At 38.2% G+C, this 21,996-nt stretch overlaps 3 protein-coding genes and 1 non-coding gene across 6 annotated transcripts in view; 2 read left to right on the plus strand and 2 right to left on the minus strand.

Moving 5' to 3' along the window:
- Positions 1-1,714: 1,714 nt before the first annotated feature.
- LOC101310793 (zinc finger protein 4-like) lies at positions 1,715-5,327 on the minus strand. Of its 3 annotated transcripts, XM_004297358.1 has the most exons (3): positions 4,955-4,985; positions 3,345-3,454; positions 1,715-2,765 (listed from the first exon to the last, which is right to left on the minus strand). In XM_004297358.1, the coding sequence occupies exon 3, from the start codon at positions 2,665-2,667 to the stop codon at positions 1,846-1,848; it is 822 nt and encodes a 273-aa protein (XP_004297406.1). In that variant the 5' UTR covers positions 2,668-2,765; positions 3,345-3,454; positions 4,955-4,985; the 3' UTR covers positions 1,715-1,845. The 3 variants fall into 3 exon arrangements, with proteins under 3 accessions (XP_004297406.1, XP_004297405.1, XP_004297407.1); XM_004297357.1 differs by lacking the exon at positions 3,345-3,454 and having other exon boundaries at positions 4,955-5,327; XM_004297359.1 differs by lacking the exons at positions 3,345-3,454; positions 4,955-4,985 and adding an exon at positions 4,651-4,828.
- Positions 5,328-13,668: 8,341 nt separating this feature from the next.
- Positions 13,669-18,684, plus strand: LOC101311470 (histidine kinase 4-like). The gene is made up of 11 exons (XM_004297360.1): positions 13,669-14,010; positions 14,245-14,478; positions 14,573-14,742; positions 14,988-15,209; positions 15,309-15,495; positions 15,580-15,631; positions 15,741-15,970; positions 16,203-16,301; positions 16,489-17,204; positions 17,486-17,992; positions 18,074-18,684. Exons 1-11 carry the CDS (start codon positions 13,669-13,671, stop codon positions 18,321-18,323), a joined length of 3,009 nt encoding a protein of 1,002 aa, XP_004297408.1. The 3' UTR covers positions 18,324-18,684.
- Positions 18,685-18,931: 247 nt separating this feature from the next.
- LOC101299473 (conserved oligomeric Golgi complex subunit 8-like) lies at positions 18,932-20,401 on the minus strand. Its single transcript, XM_004298442.1, has one exon. It carries the CDS (start codon positions 20,399-20,401, stop codon positions 18,932-18,934), a length of 1,470 nt encoding a protein of 489 aa, XP_004298490.1.
- Positions 20,402-21,713: 1,312 nt separating this feature from the next.
- LOC101311756 overlaps positions 21,714-21,996 on the plus strand; it is a 3,452-nt gene continuing 3,169 nt past the window's right edge. The window contains exon 1 of the transcript XR_184529.1: positions 21,714-21,855. This is a non-coding gene — a transcript (uncharacterized LOC101311756). The remainder of the gene's footprint in view (positions 21,856-21,996) is intronic.

A 21,996-nucleotide genomic window follows, 5' to 3' on the forward strand; every position in this document is an offset into this window, starting at 1 on the left:
AGAGAGAGAGAGAAGAGAGAGGAGAGAGAGGGAGAGAAAGAGAGAGAGAGAGAGAGAGAGTTGATTGGATGGTCATGGAGTGGAGACCACCAACCTTTGCTGGTCGGCAAAAATGGTTCCTTTGTGGCGGGCCTTAACAAATATAAAAAGTAGCTTGTAAGTAAATCTACATAGTTTGAGAGAAAAGTGCGTAAAAGGGGTTCAACCGTGCCTTGCCAATGCTACAGGGACTTTCAAGGGTTAGGTGGATAAGCATACACTTGCTCCGCCCAAAAAGGTTGGCACTGGAATGACTGTTGCTGTCACGAGATTGAACCGAGAAAATGTGAAAGACCTTAAACAGTGGGAGGTACGTTAGTACTACTGCTTCAACTCTGGAACATTGTTGAACATCTCTTCTTGAAGGATTTTTGGCACCAACAATGTCTGAACACTTGGGTGACTGACAATATGGTACCCGAACTTACAAAGTTATCAAAATGGTACCCAAACTCAATTTTTAGTATCTATATAGTACCCACGGCCGATTTTTCGTCACGTCAACGTTAACATTGACCATAGGTGACATATGTGTGTTAAAATAATGAGGGTAAAAAAGACTTTTGACTCTGACAAACCCTAAAATGAATATATTGAAAATTAAAATAATATTCACCAAAAAACTCTCTCTAGTTCTAGCTCTCTTTCTCCATCTAAAATATTATCTTTCTCCATCTCAAATCATACCGGCACTGAGAGTCCAGCACCTAGAACTCTATAAGGTAGATCGACGACAGAGAGAATGGAGGACAAATAAGCCTTTTTGTCTCATTTAACAAGTCTGTTGACAGAGATTAACCACAGGTATTACGCAGATACTAAAAATCGAGTTTGGGTACCATTTTGATAACTTTGTAAGTTCGGATACCATATTGTCAGTCATCTAAGTGTTCAGACACTGTTGGTGTAAAAAACCCAAACATGAATTTTGTCTCTTTATGAATTACAAGAAAGTCAACGCGGTTCCGGCTGCGGCTTCCTTGACCTGCATTCCCATTCTTAATCATTCTATTCCACCGCGTGCAGTTCCTGACATTCCTAAAATGGTACATCTCCGTAATTTCCACCAAGAACGAGGGCGATTTTCCGACATCCGACAAGCAGGTACGTACGAACTGCCCACACGAGAAAGACTACCCTGTATAAGTCCCAGTCGGCTGCGTCTCCAATCATTCACCTCAACTCTATCATTACTTTAATTATTGGCATTACTATTCTAATCATCATTATCATCATCTCCATTTAGCCTATAAGACTAATCCCAAGTGGCTTAGCGGTTGAGTGTATCGTGAGGGAACTCTGAGCGTTAGATTCACAAAGCTGTCAAAATGATCCGACATTGAGCTACAATGTATAGTTAGAGCATTCAAATGCGTAGATACGTCAACCCCTCTTTCTAAGAAGCCTTTTGCATCAGGGGCTGCTGTTATATTAACAGTTACTGACCTTAAAGTTTCATACTTGAATTCGGAACACTACAGAACACACGGTGAACACATAGTTGAAACAACCAGTTGGCTCATTTGTTAGAGATCATCTTGATCACAAGCTATACCCTTTTACCGATACCTTTCTCCTCCTGCAACTTCTTAGCCTCTTAGGTATAGCCGTGAGTGCAAGCAATGCAACAACGGGAAGTAGCAACATACGTGCTTATATAAGCTTGAAACAAAATACAGGTAGAAACCAAAATTTAGAAATCTCTGCAGCCGTTACAAATTAATGCATATCTCACTGTACAAATTAAGTTGTGTTTAATTAATAAGTAGGAAATATCATATCTAAACAGGAACACAAAAACTGATCTCAAAGCTTTAGGGTAAGATCAGGAGAAGAAGATGATGAACTTGTATTACTTTTTGGTGGTATGGTCCTTCCGGAGTTCATCATTTGTGTACTTTGGGCAGATTGATTCATACTGAACTCACCTCGGATTCCCTCACCCACCTGGCGAAAGCTCCCCGGCCAAAACATACCCACATCATCATCTTCCATGAACATCGGCATTGGCGGCATCAGCATCGGCACTCCATAATAGCCTTGCTGCTGAAACCTTCCTACACCTCTTGTGTCAGGAACAGGTAGCCTCGGGTCTGAGTGTATCAACATGTTTTGGTGCATTGCAGAGTGAGCTTCAATCCCAAGCGACCGGAAGGCAGAAGCAGCAGAACCGTGTAAGGGAAGAGATGCCAAACTAGTATACCTATGATCAGGAAACATTCCCATTCGCAATGCACGCTTTGCCATTGTCCTCTCCCTCTTATGAGCATTCTGATGTCCCCCCAATGCTTGAGAGCTAAAGAACTTGCGCTTACAGTAGTTGCAAGAGAATACCCTTGGAATTGCTGCTTCAGAATCAGGCGCTGCTTCAACTTCGCTGAAAGTCTCCCCTGCCATGTGCTTCAATTCAAGGTCATTGGAGCTAAATTGGAGTGATAAGTTGAGGGACATCTCCCCAGGATTTTGTTGAAGGTTTGTCTGATTTGTGAGACAGGACGAAGTGGTGGTGCTGTCCTTGGAGGGATCAGGGGATTCATCTTGCTGAGCTATGTTGTTGGAAGTTACTTGGCTTGTGACTTCTGAATTATCATTCTCAAATTCCAAGTTCAAGTTTGGCACTGTTATCATGTTGAATTCAAGAGTTTATTTCTTCTATACGAGTATTCAGGAGAAGAATTGAATGATTGCCCTCCTTAGTCGTCAGTGTATTTGTTCTTCACCTGCATCTGCATGAATGTAACAGCTAGTCATTTCAAATGACAAAGTCAGAATCTTTCTTCTCTTCTAAGGGATAGTATCAATAGGATGTTGGGCACTTATTTGAATCCAGTGTATCTAAACTGAAAAATTAAGCAATTATTGCAATCTGTTAGTATTAAGTGCAAGTGATAGATCATCAGCATATCATTGTATTTGTGTTGAATATAGATAACGCAGTGTTTGCCTAGTTGATGTTTTTACACCAGTTGACACTACCTAAAACTGGGAGATTCAGTAAGTGTTTATAAGCTCATATAACAATCATATTAACCAAAAGTTCACGGCATACTGTAATGAATTGGGGGTGTAACTTCAGGTGATTGTGTGCAAGCCTACATGTAATTGGGTTCATGCCTTGTAAGAAGTTACAGCTGAATTTCTTGTCGTTAAACAAGAGAGATTTCTTTCAACAGTTCTCTCATGTGGGGAATATTCTAATGCATGAATGTCTAAGACTAATTGGCTACGATGCAATGCTCTTCCTTTAAGATTAGAGAATGAGAGAAAGTATCTCAAAAGAAAAAAGAAAAGAGAAAAACCCATACAGGCATATTCTGTACTGCACATCCTTTCGGCATTTCAATCACTGAGCACACATAATACAGAATCAAAACCATACAATTCTGTACTGCACATCCTTTCGGCATTTCAATCACTGAGCACACATAATACAGAATCAAAACCATACAATGGTGAAAGGCTGAAAGCTGTAACTACTTATCCCAAGAACAAACTTGTCATGTCATGTTCTAGGGAGTTCTAAACACAAAACTTATCCTCCTGAATCCTTTGTGTATCTTTGCCTCAAAGTATGCATCCTCTAAAAGGTATGGAAATTCAAAAACAGAATTTGACAAAATACAGCTATTTACCGTATCTTTGAGACAAAAGGCTAGGATAAAATGAGGAGAAAGTCTCTATAATACTCGCAACTTTTCAATTCCAGAAATCATTTTAGTCGCATAATATAGCAATATTAATGCTCCGAAAGTTACCTAAAAGACTACCTAAGCCTGAACATATCAACATGACTGACTGAGTATGCGATCCCTACTGTCTTATACATTTTGTAACATATGTATGATAACTGCATAATCGCTCCTCTTATACCAAGTTCATAGCTCAAGAATCTATACTTTGTGATGTGGTTACTAAATTGTCATAGATACAAATTTTGAATACCGTTACTTTTAACCCTCAAACTGCAGAATACCAAATCAAAGTAGAGGAAGATTTCAACAATTACATCCAAAGATAGCATTGAATGATACTTCAACATGAATCATATGATGTACTTTTAACATTTCCACACTCTAATTTTTGACTGATCTAGTTTAAATTTGCTAAGATCGAACTAATCACTCCTCTTTTAACTTTTCAACTAAAAATGGACAGCTACCAGTTTCCTATAACAATCTCATTTTATTTCATGGAATTCAGCACTAGACTCAGAAGAACCAAAGAAGTGCTCAATCACACAACCACAACTCCCTTTGTTGTGCCAAAGGGATAAATCAACGCCTTATACACATTTTGTCACTCATATTTAGGCTTAATTAAAGCTAAATTTAGTATTTTGATGAACAAAAAGATAATCAAGCTATATCAATCAGGTTAATATCATGGATGGAGCCTAAAGTTAAGGCACAACAGGGACTGTCTAGCAAAAGCAGCAACTGCAGAATAAGCATAATCTTTGGTTTATTTGGGGAAGAAAGAAAAGGAAACAAGAAGATCAAACACAATTACACAAAGAGCACCCAGAAATTCAGAACTGAAATGAAAAGAAACTGCCACAAAACTACCTCATAAGAAACAGTACTGAGAAGCACAACATGAAGCAAAACTCACCAGCCATGGACATAGATCAAAAAAAACCTAATCACTTCACAAGTCCCATTCCCAACCAAAAGATTATCAATTTATGAACTTTTTCAGTGACACCTACAGACCAACACCGTCCAAATACAAAGAGAGTACATGGATGTTGAATTGCAGTAAATTCAGACCCAACAACCAAAACCAACAAAGGAAAGCAGCAGAAATATAGGTAGGACTACAGAGAGACATAGAACAAAGCATGTGAAAAAGCTGGTATGTACTAAAACAAAATCTACAGTTTTAAGGAAAGATAGAGTTGAGAGAGAGTTCATACATAAATATCTAAGCCTGGAAGTTGCAGAATAAGGCTATGGTTTAGGGAAAGTGCTGCTGCAAGTACCACAAGAAAAAGACTGAGAAAGTAGGCAACTGGGTTCTCTTTTTCAATCTAGTTTTTACCACAAAAGGAGGTAGGTAAAAGGATTAAAAGGTGATATAAATGAAGATAAGGTGAGAAAGACAGAGAGAGACAGAGCTAAAAAGAAAAGGGTAAGCAATTATGGGAAAGAAGTGGGGATGATGGTGCAAAGTCAGAGAGGTCAGAAGAAGAAGAAGATGGAGGAAGAAAGGAAATATCAGATAAACAACACCTAACTACATGGACACTCACTCACTCAATCACTTATTAAACCCACTATTTTCTGTTGGATTTTAATTTGGGCTCTTCCGATCTTCAACAGCTCTTGAAATTGATTGAATGAGAATTATGAATATGAGATGAGGACAGAGAGAGATGTGGAGAGAAGCAAACAAAGAGACAGAAAGCAAAGCAAAGCAAAGACTACTCAGTCACTCACTCAAGCAAGGCAGGCAGTCCCACATAAAATGAAAAGATGCTTCTTTGTTCCATCACTGTTCTTGTTCCATTCATTTTTTTTTTCACAGTTATCCAGTTCTTTCTCTTTTTAATTTTACAGCGCAATTATATACAATCCAATATATCTATGTCAGATCGAGTCCCATAACTTGTTCATCTTCTCCCACTTGTTCAGTTACATGCACAAACATCTCTCATTATTCATACACCGTATATTTCTAATTTCTTTCCCTTTTTCTTCCTTTAAAAAATATCAATTTATAAATTATCATCCATACTCACCATGCAAATCTGACAAGGAAAGATGAAAAGGAAAAGAACAGAGCAAAGAAAAAGAAAACAGTGCTTACCTTAAAAGCGGGTCCACAAATTTGTGCAAGATCTTGAAGATCTGTGAAACGACCAATAATCTTTCATTGTGATATAACCCATGATGCTTTTCCTTTTAGTTGGACTGCGACATTCCCATCCCACTCAAGGAATTAGCACTTCATTTCTACTCTCTACCCTAAAATATTCTCACACATCTTTTTTACTGTTTTTATATTATTTACATTCTTACACTTAAACGATTAAAACACATATCAAAAACTAGTTGAAGAGATTCAAATTATATTTCTTATGAAACCAATCGGGTATCATTACGTTTTACATTTTGGGGGAGGGAGGGAGGGTTCCCTGCGTGGAGTAGACCATTCACATTCGGGCTTGAGACTGTGACTAGGGAGCCTCCCTACATCGTCTACCTCCGAGGAACTAATATCATCTAATCATTTATTTGTTTTAAAATAAAAATACAATACTTAGAAATTTGATTACGACTAGAAGGAGACTGGGTGATGGTAATTTTATGATAATCAACATATCATAACTCATCATTGTTTTTTTTCGAAAAATAAAAACAGACAGACAGTGGGAGGCCAAAGGGAACTAAATGGATCGACCCACCAAAAGCCCGACAGCTTTATGCTTACAGTTCATTCTAGCTCCCATCGGAACATCAAATCTTTTACTACCCACTTTACTTAAGGCTTAGTTTGGTATTGATGTGAGAAAACTCAATTTTAGAAAAACTCATTTTTAAATAAGTAACTTATAACTTGCTTTTTTAATCGTGGTTACCAAACATACAAATATTTCAAAATTATGATTATAAGTGATTTTATGTTTCAAAACTTAAAACCAAACTAGGCCTAAGTTAATCAAATTTAATAAACAAATGGCCGACCATTAGCACGTGGTGATGACACGTGTCGTATTAAGAGATGTTCACTTGATGGTCCCTCCTAATCCCGCACCTTAATCATCCTTATTCTCTCTTGGTCTTGGGATAGAGCACTAAGATTTCAATTAGAAATCTAATCACATTCTCATTATGCCAATGAGAGCACTGTTACTGTTTTTGTTTTTGTTTCTTTGGATTGGAGCACTAAGCATCATAAAGTTGCTACTTGTACTGTTCATTGCCCTTAACCATATATTGTTCTCTGTCTTCTTCTTCGCTTTATTTTATTAGTATCATAGATCGGAAAACAAAAGTATCCACAAGGTGATAGTATAATAAGAAGAAAAATATGGTAATTCCTAATTTCATTGTACGACATGAGACTTCGTGAGCAACAATATATATAGTTTTATCTGATGCAACGAGTTGCGAGAAGGTTAAATTATAAAAATCTATATTGTTCCAAAAATAAATATTTAAAACTTTACGTAGAAAAGTCTAGAATTCGTAACATTATAGTAAGCTTTATTTGTCACTCAAAATAATCATGTTATCATAGCTACCTGTGGAACAACTCATATACCTACTCACCTCTTTTTTGGTGAAACATATACCTGCTTACCTATGAGGGGAAAAGGAAGAGTTTGATGTTGGGCTTATAATCGATCGAGGCCTCTCAGAGGATATGGAGCTACGGCCCAAACTTAGGCACAATGAATATAGTAGCCCAATAATCAAACAGAGAGGTATCTGCAGATATTTAATTTTATTTTGATACGAATATGGTATAAACTAGAAACACTGAAACAATTGGAGCCTCTACAATGAGGGTCAAATGATTTGAACTTTGAGTGCACTACAAATCTGCAAGAATATGAGATGGTATGCATGCACTTTAAATGATATGGCTTAGACAGCAAGCTATACCAGTACAAGTACTGGGACTATTATTACTGGTATGTGGTCAGAAATGGAAACGTGATCTGAGATTCTGATGAGCTCGTAGCTCAGCTCAGAAATGACCTAAACCTTGTCCCTGGTGGGTACAATGAACCCGTGATCGATCACTCTGGAAATAGTCCTTCCATCAAGTACCAAGTACCTTGTCCTTGGTGTGGCCTTTTGTTCGACAAATGGATTACAGAGAATCATATCGTTCAGTCTGACTAGGACATATTGAAGTTCCATTTGCTGCAATCATTTATATGTGTGTGTATATATTCCTGGCTAGCTAATCCTTTTGATCATCGATCTCACTCTTATTCCAAGAAATCCGATCACGTACCAACAAGATCGGATATTAACAACTAGCCAACTATTCTCATGAGCATGAGCTATTGAGCTTGAGTTGATTACTAGGTATATACTCCTATATATGCTAAACCACTCTTCCAACCTAGCTTAGGAATCCATATCTATTCTACTTGATCCATTTCCTTAATGCTTTCATCATGTTTTATCGATCATTTACGTACCCAATTCTTTCTTCGAAAGTCCAATTGTAGTAAACAATTGTGTCATCACGAATATAATCTAGAAGTAGATATGTATCGATGGCTAGAGTGCTAGACTATGTGCAGCCAATATATCCCGGCCATCTTCTTTTGTCTTCCACTGAGAAACATTTTTCGGCCTTCTTTGACAAATCGTCAACAAGTTCCATTATTTGATCAGTCCATGGTATGCAAAGTAACAAAGGTAATTAAGGTGCTGTAGAGCAATTTGGAATAATTTTTTATATCGATCTTCAGCAACAGTATACGAAGGATTATATATATATACTAAGATAGAAACCCCTCATTCTTCTTTATATCAAGTCTGCACGAAATCACTATTAGTAGATTTCTTGTTTGATCGATTCTCTTATTCCTAGCTACGTACTTAGCTCCCAGAGGGTTCTGAATTGCATGGTTAACCAACTGCAAGTTATATTTGATTATAATTAACGTTGGATATCTTATTAAGCTAAGAATGGTCCCTCCCCCTACCCCCCCCCCCCCCCCCGTTTTAGATGTATTTTCTTCTTTTTATTATTAATAAATAAAAAAAGAGGATGGACGATAAGGTCTTAGAGTGTGGCAAACGCTTCTCTTTTAGGATTGAGGGTGAGACTTGTTTCATACATTGTCTGTCATCGAAGAGCTAATATCGTCTAATCTTTTATTATTTAAAAAATAAAAATAAAAAATATATATAAAGTATATATCAAAGCACATGTAAATCTAGCTATATATAGCTGTACGTGTTTAAGCACTAAACAAGTACTGGAGTCGGATCGGATCGAGTAGTCTCAAATGCAATGAACCTTTCGCTCTAATATTTAAGCAGTAGCTTAATCAATCCATGCATATGCATATGATCGATGCTGGATTTCGTGTCGTTTATCATTTAGAAAATTTTTATTAGATCGAGTCTCACTTTTAAATTTGTTTTCCAGTAATTTATGATTATCCGATTAATAGTGATCTGTACTCATTGTATTGCATTGGTAGAATATTTATGCAAAACTCACATATCAATTGTAAGAGGCATGCATGTATGTGATTCCCTAAGTAGAGTCATAGGTCGGATTTGGTGCTATCACAGCACAAAAGTAAGAGAAAATGAGCAACCATTCATTTCAAAAGTTTAATAATTCAGTGCGCGGCTCCACTTATAAAAAAAGTGCGTTACATTTTCCTTGCCTCAATGATCGAAACTGGAATTTGGATGAATCTTAATCCAATTCTTTTCCCATCTTTTATACACGCTCACAAATTTTTAAGTTTGTTTTCACTGTTGTTTATGACTTTATGTTCTGCGGAAGCGGCCGAACACACACGGCAAAATGTTATAGTTTAAAGAAAGGAAAAAGAATGATCATATGAAGGTTGAAAAGAACGCAAGCTAAGGAGGTAGCTCATTATGCTCATATGGTCATGTTTCACATTAAAATATGGTCATCGGATCTTTTCTGAATTGGTTTGAGAAATTATGTCTCAATGACTTTGACTTAATTAATTTGGATTTTGGAAGTAAGAGATCGATGGAGCAACCACTAAACTAGCTAGATCAATTTGAACCTCGATCAACTTTTCTCCCTACACATATTGACCAACGTCGACTACGTACTCGATCAATTGGAACTTGAAGACACACTTTGCTTAAGTAGCTAGGATACAACAATAAAACGATCGAGGATGGTTTACACAACATGATGATCGAGATGAACCTTGATACAAAGATGCCTTTATATTGGTGTTGCAGGGCTAGTAGTTCACTAGTTATGATCAAATCCAAGAAACAAAACTTGAAAAGCACCCATGCGTCATAGTTAAGAATCTTTGATTTAGTTTTATTATGTACCTAATGATGATTTCAACGTGAAGATATGTCTGGTTTAGTTTGTTAATTTTGCTCAAGTAAGATTTGGTCACACGCCTAGCTAGCTAAGCTAGTTTGGTTTAGTTTGTTAGTTATGTGATGGGACTTGCTAACCGCACCGTTTATATATAGACACATGAATTCATATCATACAGACAATGTTACTGGAACTAAATTTAGGTATCAAACCAAGCAGTGTCACGTACCAAAAAAAAAAAAAAAACCAAGCAGTGTCCCAAACGTAAGAGTGTTCTAGTGTTATAAAACTTTGAAATTAAACGAGATCATGAAATCCTCTTTGGATGCAGGTTCTAACAATCATGGAAAGGGAATATAAGCACGAAATTAACCATAAAATGAAAAATGGATCAAGTTCAATACATGCTCGATGAAATTAAACGAGATCATGCATCCGTGAACCACGTACTGGAATAAATTGTGCAGCTGGGTAAGGCAGAGCATGACAGATCGCTGGTTCTAACTCGAGGGTTTAGGGTTTTGACCGATGGACTTGTATATAAGAGAAAGTTACTCATCAGAGGCTCAAAGCAGCAGCAGGTAAGATGTAGCTATATGGCAGCACCTGCATGCATGTCTCTGAAACGAAGCAGCACCTGCATGCATGCATACCCAGCACCTGCATGCACACCACCCCGTGTGAGAAAGACCGATTTATATGGCAGAATTGGACATCATGGTAACGATGATCATCATTAATATCCAAACCAACCAAACAAAGAAACACCAAATTGACCTTCATGGCTTTGGCAATTGGGATGGAAAACCGATTATGAGACACTTCCGATATGATTAGTGGAGTCTCATCTCACTCTATCTTATACGCCATGTAAATTATTTCAAATCTGAAATAAATGTTTTTTTATCCATCGATCATCAAGACACTCCCGTTTAAGCAAACATAACTTCAAGTTTTATTAAAAACCAGTACATTATTGTTGGTATGATCTATCGAGCATTACTTAAGAGTAGTTAGAGTACTAATCACTAGATTCACACACGGCCGACACACCCATGCACACTTCCGGTGGCAGAAATTTTCAGATAAACCTTTGGATGATTGTCGAAGACTTGAAGCCATTGATATCAATATATTCACTTATATTTGTATCGAGGAAAAAGAAAGATTCACTTGTTATCCATTCTACTATGTTTTGCCGTATAATGTGATCGATGTGCCTGGCAAATTAGTCATGTAGTGGATATGAAAAATGGTCCCCATGAAATCTTCCACTTATTCCATCAAAAGATTTCATCCCTCTCCTTTCTCCTAAACACACCAACATCAACTACTGTTTAAGCGTGCGATTACCACTGTTTAGCCTAATCAAAGCAGACATGGAATTGAAATTTTTTTGTTATATCTGCAATGCTTCACGTTTGTTGGTTCGGTTGGGAGTTTATGGTTGGTTAAGTCATCACGGCGTCTTTCCAAGTTATCGGCCGGTCTCCATCAAACTCAAACTTAACACCGAAAATTATTAAGAGTGAGCTACATGTATGAAAGAAATCAAAACACACGACTTGACATTCATCAAAGTTCTCAGTTCTCACTAACTAGCTAATTGATGGCCTTCTCCACCGTACTGAAGAACACTGTTAGCTACACAATTACATAAATAACTTTTGCTCCCCTTTTTAGCTTTAGCCATTGGCCTCTTGGAAGAGCCATCTACAAACAGTTTAGTTTCAGTAATTACATTATTGGGAGAAAGGTATTTATCTTTCTTCTCTGTCACTCCCAAAAGTAGACCATAATTTACCAGGCTTCACTTCAGCAGGGAGCATTTGATTAAGCACAATGGAAAATAACAGCAGAGGCCTAGCAGAATAGAAGGGTATTTATGGAATTTAACGCAAGAAGTTCCTGGGTTTGAGGTAATTTAGGAGGGGGGGGGGGGGGGGGGGGCGTGGGGGAATGAGATCTGGGCCTGTCGCCATGTCATTATCTCAAAGATTTGTGATGGCGATTTCTGGGCTTCCGTTTCCACCAATTGCATTCTATAAAATAGAGTCCTAAAGGCATCACCCTCTTTTATTAAAATGGAAAAGGCATCATTAGAAACACTATGAAAATGGAAAAATCCAATTTATTTAAAAATTTAGTTGGTATGTACGTTCATTCTATCCACAATAGTTACACTATCCAAAGTAATTAGTAGGTAACTGTTTATGTCCTACCGTGAGAGTTTTCTTAAACTTAACATTGTTCTAGTCGAATTACTCAGTAAGAATTCAAAGAGCAAATATGATGCAAAAGAGAACCAGAAAGACCAGCCATCCCATCAGATTCTGGGTTTTTTTCAGCTGAAAAAGGAGGCAATTTTACCTCTTTCCAAACCCTTTTCTCCCTTCTACATACATCTACATGTTAAACAACTCAAAAAACGTTACACATTAGGGGTTACCCTTTATCTTTTCCCTTTTGAAGGTCACAGTCAGGACTCGGGACCACCGATGAAAAATTTTTCCTGTTAAATTTCCGGACTTTGGACTATTGGCTTCAATGGCGAGTAGCTCAGAAAAGAATCCCAAAGAAGAAAAATACAGAGAGAGAAAGCAGGAGGAGACAGAGAGTGGTGTGGAATGCAATATAATAAGGAAGAAGACAGTGGTAGAGAGAGAAAGAGAATTAGTTTATAACGTGGGAGAAGCAAGAAGGGAGACAAGAGCGTATCTCTGAAAATCCAAAAAATTCGATTCAGTTTGCTTTAAAAAGCAAGAGCATTAAAAAGTCATATCAAACTAACTCACAGTACTGCTGAAAAACCCCAAAGAGAGATAGAACTCACATTCGTTGTATACCTGTGTTCACTGACCAAAGCCAACTCCTTGCTATAACTGGAACAGGTAAAGATGGAGTCTTTCTAGTTTCAACAACCCAAGTTTTCTCCTTTTTTTGATTCTGGGTGTTTGCATTTCTGTGCTGTTGTGTTTGCTCAGCTTAGCTGTGTGTGTTTCTTGGGTCAATCTCAGGCTTTGCATTATTAAACGGAAGAGGAACAGTGAACGTGCTTCATCTTTGTCAGGACATGATTAGAGTGTCCTGTCTTTTTTATAATCCTAAAAAGCCTTTTTCTTCTTTGTTTAACATGCACAGCCTGAGACAGACCGATTTCAAGAGATAATTGAGAGGACTGGTTTTGGAGTTTGAGCTCTATTTTTTAATTTTTTTTACTTCCCCATCTTTTGAGAGCCATGCTTTGTCTCTCTAAGAATTGAGGATTCTAGTTTTCGAGTTCTGGGACTCTCTCTGTCTCTTTTAGTGGGTTTTCAGTGAAGTCTACATTCCCACAGTGGGAGCTATTTGTTTCAATTTGGTCATGTTTTTGGTTTGCTTGTGCTTTGAGATGTTTGAATCACGCAAACCAATGCTGTAATGATAATTTACTTAGAGTTTAGGACTACCTTTTTCCTTTTTTACATGAGGAGAAAGTTTCTGAAATTTAGCTACTTTGAGAAAGTTGGCATGGCTCATTTTTGGGGTTCTGTTTTGTCTTAGGATGAGTTGGGTGAAGAAGAAACAAGAAGAAGAAGAAGCAAAGAGGTAGTTGAAGTTGTGGTGATGGGTGGGAATTTGAAGATGCAGAGCCACCACTCTGTGGCTGTGAGGTTGAATGAGCAAATGGGGGCCAAAAAGGGCTTCACTTTTATTCAGGCTTACAGAGCTTGGTTCCCAAAGCTTTTGATGCTTTGGATTCTGGTGATGGCTTATTTGAGCTTCTCAATCTACAATTACATGGATGCTGATAACAAAGTGAGAAGAGTTGAAGTGCTTAGTAGCATGTGTGATCAGAGAGCAAGAATGTTGCAAGATCAGTTCAATGTTAGTGTCAATCATGTGCATGCGCTTGCTATCCTTGTTTCCACATTTCATTACCTGAAGAATCCATCAGCAATTGATCAGGTATGTGCTTGAATTTTGATCACAGTTTGTTGGTGCATTATCAAGATGGTTGGGCTGTGTTTTTTGCTATCAAATTAGGAAAGGAAAAGAGCAAGTTTTGTTGGTGTCCAAATGTCAAAGTTCCTCATACTTTTTCTTGTTAGTGATTCTGAGGGAGCTAGAACGATTCACTGTGGCCCTATGGTTTCAGCTTTGCAATTTTTGATTGGGTTTCTGTGATTGCAAATAATGCAGGAAACTTTTGCAGAATACACTGCCAGAACTGCATTTGAGAGGCCTCTTTTAAGTGGGGTGGCCTATGCACAAAGAGTTGTTAATTCGGAGAGGGAAAGTTTTGAAAGGCAAAATGGCTGGACTATAAAGACGATGGAGAGGGAGCCCTCACCCATCCGAGATGAGTATGCACCTGTAATTTTCTCGCAGGAAACTGTCTCTTACATCGAGTCAATCGACATGATGTCTGGGGAGGTAATCATCTGGATGGTGTGAACATTACTTGGTTTTCATTAGACTATGAGCTTGGTGCTTCATTTGACTGTAATTTTTTCAATGCATGGTGCAGGAGGACAGAGAAAACATTTTAAGGGCTAGGGCTACTGGAAAAGCTGTTCTGACCAGTCCGTTCAGACTGCTGGGTTCACATCATCTTGGTGTTGTGTTGACTTTCCCTGTTTACAAATCCAAGCTCCCTCCAAACCCAACTGTGGAGGAGCGCATAAAGGCAGCTTCCGGGTAATTAAGCTCATCAGTTCCATTGTCATTGACATAGCAGCATGACTAGTATTCTTGATGCATGTTTCAAGATAAAATCTATGTGGAACTTTTGTGTTATCTAAGTATGTGCTGTAGTTTCACCCATCATGATATTATGTGTTCCAAGTGGAAGGAAGTTTATCCTTACTCATTTTAAGTTTTCTGCATATATATTATCTGGAAGCTGTAGATGTGTGTGTATTAAATTGAACAATTGAATGCAGGTACCTTGGTGGAGCATTTGATGTCGAGTCCCTTGTAGAGAACTTACTTGGGCAACTTGCTGGGAATCAGGCCATTATGGTTTATGTATATGATGTCACAAACTCTTCTGATCCCCTAATCATGTATGGTCACCAATATGAACAAGACGGTGACATGTCTCTTCTGCATGAAAGCAAGCTTGATTTTGGGGATCCCTTCAGAAAGCATCAGATGATATGTAGGTAGGGGCGCCCATTCAATCAGCTCAGAATAGATGGAGAAGCTTCTTTTTTTGGTTTTGTCATGCTGATGCTTATAATTTTTTTCTATATTCTGAGCAGATATCATCACAGGGCACCAACGTCATGGACAGCAATCAATACTGCATTCTTATTCTTTGTGATTGGTTTGTTAGTTGGCTATATCTTATATGGAGCTGCGATGCACATTGTCAAAGTCGAGGATGATTTTCGTGAAATGGAAGAATTGAAAGTTCGAGCAGAAGCTGCTGATGTTGCCAAGTCCCAGGTACTATTTTCAACATTTTCAAAAATGTAGTTAATTTTCCATTGCCATGTATGTGATCCGTGATCTCTTTTGTTTTTATTTCAGTTTCTTGCTACTGTTTCCCATGAAATACGAACACCCATGAATGGAATCCTTGGTATCTGACTGATCTTCCTTTCTATCTATTTTGTTTTTAGAATCACATCATAAATCAATACCTGATTATTTTCTTGTAAGTATACAATTATGATTTCCCATGATTGCAGGAATGCTTGCCTTGCTTTTAGATACAGCTCTAAGTGGAACACAGAGGGATTATGCTCAAACTGCTCAGGCCTGTGGAAAGGCACTGATAGCATTAATAAATGAGGTGCTTGACAGGGCAAAAATCGAAGCTGGACGGTTGGAGCTGGAACAAGTTCCGTTTGGCATTCGATCTATACTAGATGATGTCCTTTCATTATTTTCTGAGAAGTCTAGAAATATGGGTTTAGAGGTAAGCTCTGATGACATCAGTAAGAGCTGCTCAGAGTATTTGTATTTTCGAGATTGGTGTATTTCTGACATTGCCCCTTTTTCATAGTGATCTTAAATTGTCAACCATCGTTATATTACAACTAATTTATCTTCTTTTTTTCATTTTCAACTTTCGGTTGTTATTCTCATTGGATGGTGGTGTTCACCCATTGCAAATCGGTGCACTTTGATATGTATCTTGGGATGTGAAGCTTGCTGTATTTGTTTCTAATAAAGTTCCAGAAATTTTTATCGGTGATCCTGGGAGATTCAGACAGATCATTACAAATCTTGTGGGAAACTCTATTAAAGTAAGTGGAATTTTCATGTTTCACTTGCCAACTCATATATGATATTCATTTAATTTTAATCAAAATTTCACTGGAAAGTTATGATTGAGGTTTACACTGGCTGAGCTGATTTCTACCATTGCATTCATTGTTGTCTTGCGTTTCTAGTTTTCATGATTGATATTCATTATGTTAAGAATTGTTGCAGTTCACAGAACGAGGACATATATTTGTCAAAGTTCATCTAGCCGAGCCCTCAACGACCATGATTAATGGGAAACTGATGACTTGCTTGAACGGAGGATCAGATGAAGGTGTGCAAACATCTGATGGTTGTCAGTTTAAGACATTAAGTGGATGTGAAGCAGCTGATGATCAAAACAGTTGGGATACTTTTAAGCATTTAATTGCTAATGAAGAACACAGAACTGATGTTTCAAGTAATGTTGCTGCCAATAATGAGGCTTCTGAACAAGTCACTTTGATGGTCTCTGTGGAAGATACAGGGATTGGTATACCATTACGTGCCCAAGAACGAGTTTTTATGCCCTTCATGCAGGCAGACAGTTCAACCTCTAGACATTATGGAGGTACTGGTATCGGCTTGAGCATCAGCAAGTGTCTAGTTGAACTGATGGGTGGTCAGATAAACTTCAAAAGTCGACCTCATGTTGGGAGCACATTTTCGTTCACAGCTAATTTTGGGAGGTGCAAAGAAAATGCAGTTAGTGACTTGAAAAAACCTAAGTTGGAAGATCTACCTTCTCACTTTAGAGGATTGAGAGCAATACTAGTTGATGGAAAACTTGTGAGAGCTGCTGTAACAGAGTACCACTTGAAGAGACTTGGAATCTTGGTAGAAGTTGTAAGTAGCATCAAGATGGCTGTTGCTTTTTGTGGAAGAAATGGTTCTGCTACATCCGGGTGCGTTAACTCTTTCTAAATCTATATATGGTATTTTCATTAACTACAGTAAAGTACATATGAAAGTGAAACTACGGAAAAATCTATCAGAATTTCTGAGAGTAAAGTTTAATGAAGCCAAAAATTGTCTTTAATGCATTTGGTGAACACTTACATGCAAGAGTTGAACATGAAACCTGCCAAATATATTATTAGAAGACCTAAAGAAAGTTTGCATGTTCACATTTGAAATATTTACAAATTGACTAATTTAGGCTCAACTACTTTGTTGTATATGGCAGAAATATTGTCCCCCCAGATATCATTCTAGTAGAAAAGGATGCATGGATTTCTGGTGAAGAATGTGATCTCAACAAACAGCATTTGGAATGGAAACAGAATGGGCACATATATAAGCTACCTAAGATGATGCTTATTGCAACCAATTTCGGTAAAGGTGAATTTGACAAGGCAAAGGCAGCAGGTTTTGCAGATACCGTGATTATGAAACCTTTGAGGGCTAGTATGGTAGCTGCATGTCTTCAACAGGTGCTTGGCATAGGTAAGAAGAGGCAACAGGGGAAGGAGCTGCCTAATGGATCTAATTTCCTTCAGAGCTTGCTCTCTGGTAAAAAAATCTTGGTCGTTGATGACAATATGGTAAACAGAAGGGTTGCTGCAGGTGCATTAAAGAAGTTCAGAGCTGATGTTGTGTGTGTTGACAGTGGCAAAGCAGCATTGAATTTGCTTCAAATACCACACAATTTTGATGCTTGTTTCATGGATATTCAAATGCCTGAAATGGACGGGTATGTCTCCATTCCTAGTATAGCATTTAGATTGTTGAAAATCCCTTGTTTAAAATTTCTGACGGTTTCTTTTGTTTGCAGTTTTGAGGCAACTCGTAGAATTCGGCAGATGGAGAGCATGGCAAATGGTGAGATAAATGGTGGATTGGAAGGAGTTGCAAGAAATGGTGAGTGGCATGTGCCAGTATTAGCTATGACCGCTGATGTTATTCATGCCACTTATGATGAGTGCCGAAAATGCGGTATGGATGGATATGTCTCAAAGCCATTTGAGGAAGAGAATCTGTATCAAGCCGTGGCAAAGTTCTTCAAATCTAAACCAGACTCATAGTTCTACTTTTGCTTCACAGAAGCTGCAAACACATATCTGCAGGCCTCTGAGTTGTTCGAGCATCAGCAGCAATTTTTGAGTATTGTGCTGGGCCCTGGCTTCCTGTAGAGAAGAGCAACAGTTGGTCCTAGGAGTTTTGATGATTCTTAATGCCTTGAACTCATTACAGGTTTGAGCAGTCGTTTCTAACCAACTTCATAACTTGATTAGTATCCACTATCCACTCAAATGTATACTAGACAAACCTCCCTTCCCACTTGTATGTATAGGATCATTAGAATTGAAGGAGAAGGAGCTTGATTACTTTCAAAAAGAAGGAGAAGGAGCAAAATGTGTAAATCATATTCTTTTGCATCCCTTTGGAAAATCTTTCTTCTAAGAAAGAAGCCGGTATCCAATACCCTGATTTGTATGTTCTCTTGTAGAACAAATTGAATGTTTAAGAAAGAAATCATTGTGAACAAACTTAATGTACAACAAATTCAATGGAACCTAATAACTCATTAACTACATTTCCTCTGTTGTATAATACATCGGCGTTGTGACACCATCGATCAGCATTCTCAGTAATTTCTGTGTCCTTCTCTATTACCAATTGGAGGTTCTGATCAGGGAGAGACTGTCTTCACTAGGCGGCGAATGCCGTCACATGAACTCTTTGCATCCATGACTGAAGCAGCTCCGCCAGTATAACAGCGGCCAAAGCACTTTGCACAATGTGGGTAAGTAATCTCAATGAAGGCTTGACAAAGTGAGAGAAAAAGTTCAGACTCCTTATTTTCTCCAAGTAATATCCCAGTCTCTGCATTATAAGTCATCAAATAGTCGGAAACAGCCTTCAATCCCTTGATCAATTCTTTAGCAAGCACATGCTTCAAGCTCAAGGGTGCACAGGGCCGGAGCTCATTCATCGCCGCAGCCACTCCATTAACAAAAACAGCCAGAGGTGGATGCTCCATAAGACAATACGGCGGTTCAATTACATCATCATCATCATCACCACCACCACCATGAACACTACTATTTGCTATAGCTGGTGCTGGAACCCAACGATGTGAATCCAAAACCAACTGAAATCCTTCAACTGCTCTACTCACATTGTTTGAGAACATGTTGACAACTGCCTCTTCAAAAATTGGAATTAGCATCGCCCTGAAATCTAGCCCAATCACCCTTCCAAGCACCATGCAGCAATACATGGATTCCTCAAGAATATTAGATAGCAACACCCCGTCACTTATTTCTGGGAGTAAAATTTTGAGAGTCTCAAGGTGTGAGGTTACTTGATGCATAAGCCAACTATTGAGAAGACCACCATCATTCTCATCGTAATTTACCAACACATATTGATTAACAATATCAACTAGATGCTTTCTGTGACAACCAATCATCCCCTTGAGGTACTCGTCAGGGTTTCCCTCATCCAAATCCTCCAACATTCCTGTAAGCCATGCCTGCCTACATTTCAAAAACTGCAACCGTAGTTCATACTCACTATACACTCCTGTTCTACGTAAATATCCAACAATCCGAAGGCAATGTTCAGGCTCGGGTTTTTCAAAATCCAAACGAAGTTTTTGAAGAAGCTGGGAGACAAGGGATTGAGTGATCTTCCTGACATGTTCAGCCAGGTCCCTAACAAGTACTGATTTGGGGTGCATAGTCGAAAGCTTGCGAACAAAGGCTTCTAACTCTAGAGCTTCATCATAGTTCTCATCTTTCACACATGCTCCCATGAGTTGAGGGATTTCAAGTAAGTGCTGTGTTTGGTTCATCTTGTTCATCTTTTCCAAAGTGTCAACGAACTTGGTGCATGCATTTGTTAACGTGGGGATCTTCTCCAATGTAAGAGATTTAAGATCCTTGTCAATGGAGGATAGTTGGTCTTGAACTGAGAGAGAGGTATGCGCAGAATAAACCAATGCTCGGTAGTTACCGGCCATGAAGTCTTGGAGTTGGCTTTGGATTCGATCCCTGTCGAGCCGGAGAAGCTCCGGTTCCTTGTGGAGGCGAGCGAGGGGGAAGGAGAGGAGCTCGGAGACGTAGGCGTGGTGTTGTTGAGGGATAGATGACTCCATCGTCTGCGAATTTGGTTTTGGTAGGGTTTGGTTGTTCGGAGGGCACATGATCAAATAATAAATAACAATCAATTGCCTTGTGATGGGTGATAATATATAGGCCATTTCAATTTGACCTCAAGAGGACTCCGATGCCAATAGGGAAAAGCCTTCCTCAATTTGATGTCCAAGCAGCATTCCTAGAGGCGTTAGGAAATTAATTTGAGCTCAAAGTCCAAAAGCCTTTACATGCAGGAGACAATGTTGATGAAGTTTACAGCTGCAAGGTCAGTTGATCAGTTCATATTAAGAGCAAGGCAAATGAACCTTATCATAATTCGCATGATTTTATATCTAGATCGACTAATCAATCTAGTGGTTGTAAGATATGATGAACACCACAACTCAAGATTTGAAGTAATTGGTTTATTTTGAGATATGGTAAATACTGTAAATAGTTTTTTATTTATACACTCACAACTCGAAAAATAGAACATATTACTCAAGGAGTAAAATATCCTAAATATCCTCGAAATTTTCATTTTTTACAATTACCGATATTAATTTTCATATCTTTTTGATATTTTATATTTAGTCTATTTTTGGTTAAATATAAGTAAAATTTCCATCGATATTCGATATTATCTCGATATATCCATCGAGATTTCCTTTTACTGAATCATCAAAATTTTAATGATCGTCGATATTTTATTCATTAATATTACTACAGAACATTTAGAATTCTGCTGTGAAAAAACATTGTAAAAAACAACACAAATCGCCTTCCACATCGCTTCGGTCTTTTTATTTAAATGGTGGATCCGTGGATCCCGACCCGACTGGGCCCACGCCACCTGGATCCGCTAGTCACATCTCTTGTCCGTCTAGGCCGCATTAAATAATTTTTTATTTGAGGTGGAAGACGACCCGTCGTTTAGCTCTCTTTCAGCTGCTGCAGATGAAGAAGCTGAATTAGGCGTGGAATGACTTTCATTACCGCCATGCATCTGGGGATTTCTTCAAGGTCTCTCTCTCTATCTCTTCACCCTTTTCGTAAAGTTTCAATCTTTGAATGTAATTGTAGTTGTTTGGTTCAGTTCATGAGGTTGTTCTATATCTGTGTAGTGTGTATTCAAAAAATGTCATAGAGAAAGTTTGAGTTTATTATGGGTTGAGGAAACAATTTAAAGTTTGGATCTTTATGTGTGGTTATAGCTTTATTTGATCGATTCTGAGTTGGGTATGCAGTTGTGACATAATTTAGAAGCTACCCTTTGAATCAGTTTTTGTTTTTAAGGTTCGATTTGGACGCCTTAAAGGAACTTATGATTCGTTTTGCTATTTCGAGTGTGGTTATTCGGTGCAGGAAAGGCGATATTTGTTGCGAGAATTCCCAGAACTAGTTGGGTGTGAGGAGAATTCTAAGGTTTTGGAGGAGGGGTGTATCATGGCAGCACTGTTCTTCCAATATTGAGGTAATGTTCCAAAATAGAGATGAATATATGTAGGTGTTGTACTTGTTATTGATAAGCACATATACGCCCAAGCAATGTGAACTATGAGCTTTCTGTTATGACATATCTCCAAGCATCAAAATTTATGTCTCTCTCTCTCTC

The sequence above is a fragment of the Fragaria vesca genome, linkage group LG4 (assembly GCF_000184155.1).
Source record: "Fragaria vesca subsp. vesca linkage group LG4, FraVesHawaii_1.0, whole genome shotgun sequence".
In the NCBI taxonomy this organism is placed as follows: Eukaryota; Viridiplantae; Streptophyta; class Magnoliopsida; order Rosales; family Rosaceae; genus Fragaria; species Fragaria vesca.